The sequence below is a fragment of the Amblyomma mixtum genome, chromosome 1 (genome assembly GCF_055824585.1).
Source record: "Amblyomma mixtum isolate Tamu chromosome 1, ASM5582458v1, whole genome shotgun sequence".
Lineage (NCBI taxonomy): Eukaryota > Metazoa > Arthropoda > Arachnida > Ixodida > Ixodidae > Amblyomma > Amblyomma mixtum.
In genome coordinates, this window is record NC_143012.1 from 267602637 (window position 1) to 267613550 (window position 10914).

The 10914-nt window shown below is 45.4% G+C and overlaps 1 protein-coding gene across 3 annotated transcripts in view; it reads left to right on the top strand.

Moving 5' to 3' along the window:
- LOC149371634 (putative fatty acyl-CoA reductase CG5065) overlaps positions 1–10334 on the top strand; it is a 36727-nt gene extending 26393 nt beyond the window's left edge. For all 3 annotated transcript variants that reach the window (XM_089585213.1, XM_089585212.1, XM_089585211.1), the window contains exons 6-13: positions 460–566; positions 799–973; positions 1227–1271; positions 1417–1535; positions 3753–3992; positions 4730–4859; positions 6320–6447; positions 10136–10334. In XM_089585213.1, the coding sequence (XP_089441339.1) occupies positions 460–566; positions 799–973; positions 1227–1271; positions 1417–1535; positions 3753–3992; positions 4730–4859; positions 6320–6447; positions 10136–10229 (1038 nt within the window). In that variant the 3' untranslated portion in view covers positions 10230–10334. The remainder of the gene's footprint in view (positions 1–459; positions 567–798; positions 974–1226; positions 1272–1416; positions 1536–3752; positions 3993–4729; positions 4860–6319; positions 6448–10135) is intronic.
- Positions 10335–10914: the final 580 nt, after the last annotated feature.

Sequence of the window (10914 nt, forward strand, 5' to 3'; positions counted from 1 at the left end):
CTCTTTCAGGGTCCCAAATGGCAGCAGCATATTCGATTTTAGGGCGTATTAGAGCTATATAAGCCAGTTTTTTTAACGTTCATAGCAGCGTGTCTGAGGTTACGCTTAAGAAGACCAAGTGAGCGGTCAACAGACGCTAGGGTGAGGTCGATATGGTGATGCCACGTTAGGTCCATTCGGCGACTAAAAACTCTCACTAGACTGTGCGTTGCGGCGCTGCAATCGACACCGCAATTTTGAACGCAGGTTTTTTTATAGGTGTCATTCACAATTCGTATTTGCATTACAAACGAGCGAATTATGTTGCGTCATTTCTTGCTTAAAAGACTCCAGAGTTGCTACAAATACACAGGGAATTAGAAAGAATGAAAGTCGGAAATTTTTGACCGTTCTTTCAATAAGCTCTTACCGCGTATAACTGTTTTACTGATTTAATCTTTTTCGCATGATTTCTCCTAGGCTTTTGTTCACGTATCGACGGCATATTCCAACTGGAGTAAGCACGAAGTACACGAGATGGTATACCCCTCACCTGTAGATGCGCAGACATTGATCGAAGCAACGCAGTAAGTATGCTTGAACGTAGTTGCGGTGCCAAAGTTATCCTACAATGAAGATCTTACATTTATTATGTCATCATGGTTGGTCACATTTTATGCTGTTTAGATTTAAACATAAGTCGTCAGCTTTAGCGAGAGCAGCCAGACGTCGCCGAACTGAGATTGTCCACATGCAATAGAGCAAATATTTGGGGCTTTAAGTTATTCATGGGAGGTTTCTGTTTTCCTTTCAATGCAGATGCGTCGATGAAAAGACAGCTGAAACACTGAGCGAGTTCTCGATTGGCCAGCCAAACAATTACGCCCTGAGCAAGGCAGTGGCTGAATCACTGGTTTTAGATGAGCGAGGAACACTACCAGTGGCTATAGTCCGGCCATCCATCGTCACGGCCTCGTGGAAGGAACCATTTCCGGTTAGGAACCTGGATTATTTTCGTATACTAGTAATCTGTCAAAAAAATGGAGGACTATGTAACGATTATAACGAGACTAATTTCATTAAGGAACCATCACTAATATAGTTGTGGCTTCATCAAGAAGAAGCCTTGTCTACGGGATTTAGAAGTGCATTTCTGTAATGCAAGCTGAACTTTTTAGCTCTTTAAGTCACGGTCTGAAAGGTGCTTATGAGCGTAACCAATTTACGCAGTCTTTTCTTTCTTTAAGGGTTGGATCGACAACTTCAATGGCTGTACAGGTATTATGGCGTCTGTAAGTACTGGTCATCGAAGTTCTTGATCCCGAGGCTCCTACGTTTGAGCAGGGCAGGAACTATCGTCATTTGTTTTTTTACGAATGCCCCGATGGGCAATGCGTTGGAAGTAACTTTTTCTTAAACCTTTCCAAACATTTGCAGTTAGGATTGGGCCTGTTACCTTCGGCCATGATGAAAAAGGGGTGCGTAGCTGACCTCATACCTGCAGATATAGTGGCAAACATGCTCATATGCGTTGCCTGGCACACCACCACAACAAGGTAAGAATTATGCCTTGTGCTTTCTCAGTCCTTCTTTTTGCAGTTGGCAATGTATCCACGAAGCGTAGTCCTGATCTCTTGACGCTATAGCGGCCAAACTTTCAGTGTCACCTACCGGCTGTCTTGGCGCTTTTTAAACGGCTCTTTTGTCTCAAAGTTGCCTCATAATGCAGCCTTTTAGGTAACAGACACGAAGGGAGACTAAAATATTTGCGTGCTGTTAAGTCGAAGTAAAAAAATGCAAAATGTTTTTCAGCAAGGAGGTTTGAATCCTGCCTCACGCGTCCAAAAACGCACGATAATCCATTCGGCCAAAGATCATGCTGAAACAATGTTCTATGTATATTAAATTTTGCAAAGATTTTATAAAGCGGCATCAAAGACATCTCCCAGAAAGCCAAGGCAGCAGATCATTGTAAAGCAGGCAAGAATCAGCACGCCAGCAGGAGAGAGTGCCACATCGGCTAAAATCCGTCTGTTCATAAGCTTCACTAAAATAAGCCATAATTTGGGAGAAATATTATACTGTGACATTTTGCTAATGACTCCGGCAGAACTCCAATATCCGGAGCGGTAGTGAAAGTCTGAAGTAAAAAAGGGGCCAATAGGAGCTTAAAGGCATTGTAAAATTTTTCTGAAAGGCTCTCAGGGCCACGTGTTTTTGGAAGTGGCAACTGATTCATGGCATTCTCTAATTATTCTAAAGTAAAGGGGCCACTAACTGTCGAGCTCTCTTCCTCTGAAAAGGACTTCACGAAGGAGAGGAAGCGCGCTGCATCTTCAGCATACGTGGCGAGGGAGGTAGCGGTAAACAGAGAGTAGTTTTCGAATTCTGATGTAATTTTGTTAGTGTTTCTGCCCAAGGCGCCATCACGTGAGAGGCTGGTATTCAGTTAGTAACAGCTTTAGAGCCCTGATAAAGATTGAGAGGACATAGTAGTAGCGCTAAAAAAACAGGAACAGCAGGTTAGAAGAAGACAACACAGGCGCTAGACGTTAACTGACTTGTTTCCGGAAAAATACCATGCATTTATAGGTGACTATTAGGTGACAAATATCAACAATCAAATCGCATGCGTGACGGCACTTTCCGATTCAAGAACTTCAATTCTTTAGTAGAAAGATAAACATTAGGTTCGCGCACACATGATTGCCTTTCGCCGTGATTAAGAAAGGATTCCAATACCTCCGGCTCCTTCTGGTCTGCACCTAACAAACCCGGAAAACTATGCAGAGTTGTTAGTGATGTCTCAAACGGAAAACTGACAAGCAGACGCAGGGTAATAGGTGTATGCATACTGCACTAACTTAATAATTGTGCCTGATAGCAACACGGTTGGCATAAATACTAAGGTGCATTATGTTTGATTATCATAAAACTCACAAGCTTGGCACGCCGTCACAGTGCACGGTCCAGTACAAGTTTGGTTTGGTTTGGTTTATGAAGTTTAACGTCCCAAAGCAACTCAAGCTATGAGAGACGCCGTAGTGAAGGGCTCCGGAAATTTCGACCACCTGGGGTTCTTTAATGTGCACTGACATCGCACAGTACATGGGCCTCTAGAATTTCGCCTCCATCGAAATTCGACCGCCGCGACCGCGATCGAACCCGCATCTTTCGGGTAAGCAGCCGAGCACCATCACCACTGAGCCACCGCGGCGGCTGCGTCCAGTACAAGTTAATCGCAGCGTAATGCACCTGCGGCAAATAGCGGCAAATAAAGTGCCATATAAACTACGTGAAACCAGAACGAAACAAAAAAGGATAAGCAGCAACAAGAACCCTGGGTTCCGAGTTAGGAGCCAGCGCTCGTGTAGCTATGTGCCCTTTTCTATCTCGTCGTGATTTCGCGCTGTTTGTGTGGTATGAACAGCCAATTCTCTCAACAGTTCCAGTTCAAGTGAATCACAGGAAGTAAAGCTACTGAAGGCCACCACCCGATCAGTAAATGCAGTAATTAATAAGAAAATGAATATTGAGCTATGAAAATTGTATATAAAAGAAAAACATTTCATGCCTTTCTTTCAGATGTGCTTGTTAGCTAGGCAGCGCACTGCTAGTATTACTCAACAGCGGCCTCAGTGATTGACGGCCAGAACTCACTTGCCGTTCTTTCTTACCTCGTGTTTCTTTTTCACTGTGTCCTAAATTGTGTCTAGGTTGTTTAGTCACAGCAGCGAAGTTGCGCGCTTGAAATCACATTTGTCTTTGTGCAGACCAGAACACATCAAGGTGTACAACTGCACTAGCAGCAACTTCGAGCAGCGTACGTGGGATGAAGTAGTTGGTGAACTACGGAGGATCATCCCAATCTACCCCCTGCCCGACATGATATTCTACCCCAAATTTTTGCTTACCGAAAGCCGAGTGTTGCATCGCCTGCTGCTTTTTTGCCTGCGCTACGTGCCAGCACGCACAGCTGACCTGGCCCTGCAGCTTACAGGTCGACAGCCTAGGTTGGTTCTGTTTTTCCTGAGGTCGAGTGATAATATGTTCAAACTCACACAATGGCATTCTGAACTTTACTGCATACTCTGCTATTCGTTTGTGAAGTTATTTAAGCACCAAAGTTAGCGCTACTCGAATGAAGCTTTTAGCTTTGTTTTTCATAACGCGAATAGGTCAGACAGAGCATGTGTTGAAATTGTTTTCGGCGCGGAATGTTGTTCAGTTCAGTCATACAAAGGGCGAATCCTTCGAGACACTAGTCACTGTCGCTTCTCTGCCTCGCGATCGATGTACGGCCAGTAATCTAGAGATGTCATAAATAAAAAAAAAGGTTAGACGGCGCAATAAAGGACCGCGACCTGAAAAATAGTGGTTACCAAAAAATTGATCAAGGGCGGTGCTTGAGCAGCTACGGGAGGTGTCTCGTGTTTTTTTCGACACAGTGCCCATTCGCCGACGCTCGGGCAAACAACGCGGTTTTCATTCCTACCATCATTCCCTGGTTTTGTTGAATACATCGCACGATGTTTTGTGTTAGATTAGTTCTGCATCGCTTTCTATACATGGGACTGCACGGTGAGGACTCAGGAGGTGATAGCTAAGTGATGGATGGCAATGTAATCAGCTGTTTGCTTAAAAACCAATGGCTAAAGCTTAGCACTTGCTCTTACATGCTGTGACATGTCGCATAGGCTACAATAAAATGGCAGGGTGCAAACAAAGTTATACCTTTTCTGCTTTGCAGGTTCGTAGCACTTTACGAGAAGGTTTCCAAGGGCGTCGACGCAGTACGGTTCTTTACGACAAAGAGCTGGCTCTTCCGTTCGAGCAATGTTGTTGGACTGATTCATGACCTCTCTGCCACGGATAAACAGGTGCATTTACCTTCACTCGATACATGCAAAGCAGCAGGACGGGAAAGATAGCTATTTTTGGAACTCGGTTGCTGCCCCGCCGCAATGGCAGAGTGGATAAGGCCTTCGGCTGATGGACACCGCACCCTGGTCGACTCTCCGATCGATGAAAATGAATCGGGGCGCCCCGCCATAGTGCGTTGCTTGGTTTCAGTGCCTACAGACTTACTTAGTAACCGCAGCAGTGACCTACTCGTTTGAGCATCCGCCTCGCATGCGGGAGGTTTGGGGTTCGATCCCCAGTGCCACAGGGTACCCACCGGTGATACAATGGTACAAGCTTTCCCCTGGCCTGGTGCTCGGCTTGATCAGGGTGAAATGCTTGGGAAATGGGTCTTCGACCCAACCTTGAGGAGAAAAAAAGCCCCTTGTGCCATGGTGCCCTTTGGCCACAGATGCCCTTGCGCCATAAGATATCATTATCACCTTATTTAGTAAACTTCATGCTTAAGGGTACTCAGTGATAATAAAAATAAGAAGTGGTGCATTAGTTACCGGACAAGGTGCCAAGCAGGGTAGCCATAGTTTCACTTGAAATTGAACGCATGCATGGTACATACATGGTAGGAATTCCCCTAAAAAATTTGACCAATAAATGGTACTGTACTGAGGTTTTCGTTAAATTTAGATATAGAACTCAGCGCTTTGTGTATCATCCAAAATTTTTCCTCATCATCAAGTAAGTTTACTTCTCTGAAACACTTGTCCAAGTGACCTAAAATTACAGCGGGGTTCCGAAAGCCGTGGCCATGTTATCCCAACAAAATTTTCAACGCTTGTCTCTCCGCGTGACTGTCTGCCACCCTCCGTTAATTGTTTTTTTTTTCTATTCGCATCCTCTCTTCTCTGTCACTGGTATAGACCGCGAGTTTTTAAGTTTTCAGCATTATACCTGTATGTCCTGTACGTGTGAGTATTTCCTTCTGAATTTCAACTGATATGTCCTCAACTCGGGATTGCTTCTTGATCCACACTGATTTTTTTTTTTGTTTATATAAAGCTACGCCTAGTGTATTTTTTTTCAGTGTATCACCGAAATGTTTTTATCATTTCGTTGGGGCTGAAGGTACATTAAATAAATAATTTGTAACACATATAGAAATAAGTGCAGAAATAAGGCACAAGCAATGTGGAAGCAATTTAGAAGTGCAACTTCGAGAAATAAAGGGCAGTGCTGAACGTGGCGCCCAATGCCTGCCAAATTTTAAGCGAAGCTTGAATGAGGAAAATAAAAGAATTTTATTCAGTTATTCATGGCAGAATCCGTATGTTTCACAGCTACATTGAAGTTGGAAGAAGTGCTCACTGAACATCTGTGGCATAATACTGTACGCCCTGTCCTAATCGGAAGATTTTGTTTTTACGATCAGCTCTCTGTATTTTCAGCTGTAATAATGAGTCTTGTTTTCCCACTAACACAGTTGTTTGATATCGACGTGCGAAAGATGGAATGGACCTCGTATTGTGACAACTACGTGCTGGGTACTCGCAAGTATCTCTTCAGAAGCAACGAAACTGAACTTCCACAGGCACGGAAGCGCTTAAGACGGTAAGAACACGCATCAACTGTTGCTGAGTTTAGATTTAATGCCGCGCGGAATAAGAACAAAGAACACCTGCGTGCGGGCAGCACAGCGTTCATCGTAGTCAACTGGGCGAAGAAATTACGAACGAGTACATTTATACCGGACACGAGAGTTCGATACTAGTAAGGTAACTAGTGAATTTCAGCTTTGTGAGTGAATAGGGTGCAGTGGTGATGCCACGCCTGTCCAGAGTGTTTAAAAGGTATTCTGCTGAGGAGAAAAAAGCGCCACCTGACCCCAGCCTCAAGCTTTCAGGGTCAATGCTCATGCGAAAGCCTCAAGACATGGACAACGAATCACAAACACATGAACAACAGGCATACAGAAAGCACCAGCTAATGTCTGATTTCGCTGTTTTGAGCTGGAGCGGGCAGCTACGCAACGTGGCTTCTTTACACATACACACGGCCATAGAAAGATGGCAAGGGCGCTTTTCCGGTCGCTCGTATTTGTCCGTGGGTTCGTTTGCTCCTTCACTAAGTAACGACCTGCCTGATAGTGCCCGTCATGAAAGACAAAGATTATAGAAGCAAGAAAACACTGAGAGGTTAATACGATGAGCTTCCTGGTTGCTGACTCAGAGAGTTGGAAGAAGCGTGATAAGGAAATAAATAATAAAGATGAGACAAACTGACAGGCACTCAGATGGCCTTATGCGAAAAACTGCATAAGTAGAATGCGCGTTTACGACCATGCTTTTCCATGTAATTCTTTTCTCTTTTGTTCCATCCCACTGCCTGAAAGTTGTCCCAATTACTTTTCTATTTACTTTCGCTGGCTTTTATTGCGCACTAATGATTCCATGCTTTACTCTTGCTGCACGTGCACTTGGCTTTTGATATGACTGGCTTTATGGCTCGTACATAATTTTCAAGCTTTTAAATTTGTTTCGTCATATATATTTCGCCTTACTTGGTACGCCCCATTCACTCAGCCGATGGCGCGCGATTGCTTTCGGCACCGCTTTCCCTCTAACCGCACTCGCCACTCGCTTGAGGGCGTTGCTTCGCCTGACTCTCCGCGTCTGCTAATGCAGATTTTCCTCGTCGCCTCTAGTCAAGGGGTGGTTGAACTGCTTGGACCGCTACAGGCGCCGGGCGCTTCACTGGGCGGTCACGCAGAGACGCACGCCGTCTGCAGAATATTAGCAAAAGATAGATGAGCTATTCTGCATGTTTTTATTGTTTGTTAAACTGCGTAGCTTGTGTTGAGTTATAATTATTATCGTAGTACCTGATTTTTGTTTTGTGCAGGGTATGTTGCGGGGTGAGTTAGTTGGTATTTATCATTCTTACAAAGGCGTGTTAGCAGACGACGCACAAGGACAAGAAGTGGACAAAACTGCGCTGTTTGTGCACATCGTAAGCATAACCAGGTAGTAGCGCATCTGTAAGGTTGACTGTAGCTGCTTCAGATTGTAGACAAGTGGTATTTCTTTTTTGCGGCCATATTTTTTGCGGACATGATGCTAGCAATACGTTCTGTTGGCAAGATTATTGGAAAGTTATAACGACGAGGCTGCAGAAAGGCAGAACAGAATATAGCGCGGGAGCAGTTTTATCTTTGCAGAAAAAAGTGTGAAAATTGAACTTGCGGCAGTTAAGAATATAGGGGGATGCTATGCAGTCTAGTCCGGATAAATCGAACCCGGATAGTTAGAATTATTGGATATATTGAACAAAGAGATTTCCCCTTGAAAAGCCCACGTAAAAGTATAGGAATTCTGCACAATATATCGAACTTCAGTTTCACCGGCGATTAGATACATCGAACGAGGCGCCAAACCCCTACAAGTGGCGCTTCTCCTTACGGCGCCTTACGATCACTTTCGCTCATGAAAACGGGTCAGCTGCGCGACCCTGGGCAGCCTGCTGGCAGCGCTGGAGCTGCAAAACCGAGTGATGACGTCACCATGATACCTTCTGTCTCTTGTACTCAAACCTCTCGCCGAAATCTCTAAATGGGGTGAAGCCAACGTAGCCACGGCCTTAGCGTGGTGTGCTTCATCCACTTCGCTGCTGAAGGCGTTGCGGAAAATAATTTCACCGCAATTTTATTGAGCAACTTTTTTGTTTATAGTGCACTGGTAACAGGATTCTCACTGAGTGAACAAGGGAGGGAAAAGCTTCAGGGTGCTTGCCGACGCTTCGACAAGAGTATCGGCACAAAAGACCATTGGGTGCTCCGTGCGTAACTCAAGTTTGATAAAACATCTCATTGACGAAAATAAAACCAATTGTTGTCATATCGCCGCTCGCAAATGATTAAAAAAAGCACCTTAGTGAATTTTCAAATATGTTGAGGCCTACGCCCTTAGGCATTCATAGTTTCAAGCTGATCTGCAGTGCTCCAAAAACGGGTCGTGTTTGTTAGTGCAGTACCCGCCGTTTCTAAGATGCAGATGCATCAGCTAGCCCAACTTGCTGCCCTAATACTATGATATGGCATTTTACGGCCAACTTTTCGCCTTTAGACTGTCTCTTCACACCATTTACGCCTCGACGATTGTGTCTCCCTGCCTGACACCTTTCAGCAATAAAATTCCAGTACGGAAAGGTGTCAGGCAGGGAGACACGATCTCGCCAATGCTCTTCACTGCCTGCTTACAGGAGGTATTCCGGGGACTGGAATGGGAACAGTTGGGGATAAGAGTTAATGGAGAATACCTGAGTAATTTGCGATTCGCTGATGACATTGCCTTGCTAAGCCACTCAGGACAAGAACTGCAAAGCATGATCAATCAGTTAGACAGGCAGAGCAGAACGGTGGGACTAAGAATCAACATGCAGAAAACCAAAGTAATGTTCAACTGCCTAGCAAGGGAACAGCAGTTCGCAATTGGTAGCGAGGTGCTGGAAATAGTAAGAGAATATGTCTACTTAGGGCAGGTAGTTACCGCAGATCCGGATCATGAGAGGGAAATAACTAGAATAATAAGAATGTGGTGGAGCGCGTATGGAAGGTTCTCTCAGATCATGAATGGTAGCTTACCAATATCCCCGAAGAGAAAAGTATACAACAGCTGTATCCTACCGGTACTCACCTATGGGACAGAAACGTGGAGGCTAACAAAGAGGGTTCAGCTTAAGTTAAGAACAACGCAGCGAGCTATGGAAAGGAAAATGATAGGTTTAACGTTAAGAGATCGGAAGAGGGCGGAGTGGGTGAGAGAACAAACGCAGGTTAATGACATCTTAGTGGAAATCAAGAGGAAGAAATGGGCTTGGGCAGGGCATGTAATGCGAAGGCAAGATAACCGCTGGTGCTTAAGGGTAACGGAGTGGATTCCAAGAGAAAGCAAACGTAGCAGGGGACGGCAGAAAGTTAGGTGGGCGGATCAACTGACAAAGGACAGGGTTAATTGGAGAGACATGGGAGAGGCCTTTTCCCTGCAGTGAGTGTAGTCAGGCTGATGATGTTGATTATGAGAGAAGTTGTGTGGAGTAAGGTTCTTTGAGGAACTCCTCGTCAGAGAAAACCCCGAGTCGTGTTCTTGAATCCCGACCTTCTCGCGAGTGGCGGGCGGCTGTTTCATGCACTCCACAGAGTGAAGGGGGGGGGGGGGGGGGGTTGCGCCGAGTTGAGGCGCGTTTGTGAATTCTTTGGTTAATGTTCTTCTATATCATGACAGTATTCTCTTGTTCTTTCCAGGCTCTACGCTGCACACATTTTCATCAACTTCTTTTTGGCCATTGCTGTGTTTGTGCTGCTGGTGGTGACGTGGCTCAATTGCTGCATGAGCTAAGCAACGCACACGTTTGCCGGAGATGTGTGCCAAACTACCCTTTACTTGGATTCTGCGATTGCTCCCACTGTGACTGCAGCGACAAGGGAATTAGTGGTGGGCAGCGCGTGTAGAACACAAACATAACGGCAACAGCAAGCCTACGAGATCAAGCACCGCTAAAATATGGTTTTCGTCACTCATTATCTCATCTGGAAGCCAATAAAAGCATAAACTTTTCATCATCGACTTCATCCATATTTTTTTCACAATTCCAGGTGACTTAATGCGCGCATGATTTCTTTGTGACATGCACAGAGGCTGTTTGGTCGCGAGATTGCATCAGAGAAATCAGCATCAAAGAGAGCCCCTACAACAGAGCAACTGAAGAAAAAGCAAAAAATTGGCTGCAGTTTAGCTCTAGTTAAATCTGGTAGAGATGCGAAAGCATACCCCTGGCTACGCTTAGGTTTCGCTTGAAAAAAAAACACACGGCTTACGTAACGGCTTGAACATTATTATTTATGCCAATGAAGACGCTCCGGTGGTCAGTAAAGTAATGAGACTTTCGCACAACTGACGAGGCGGGCGGCGCCTGCTCCGCCGTCGGCGCAGCGGCGAGGCGCACGGCGCGCGCACCAGCTGCGAGCTATGACGTCACTCCGCGCATGAGCACAGCTGGCGGAGCGTGGTGCTACGGCTCAGC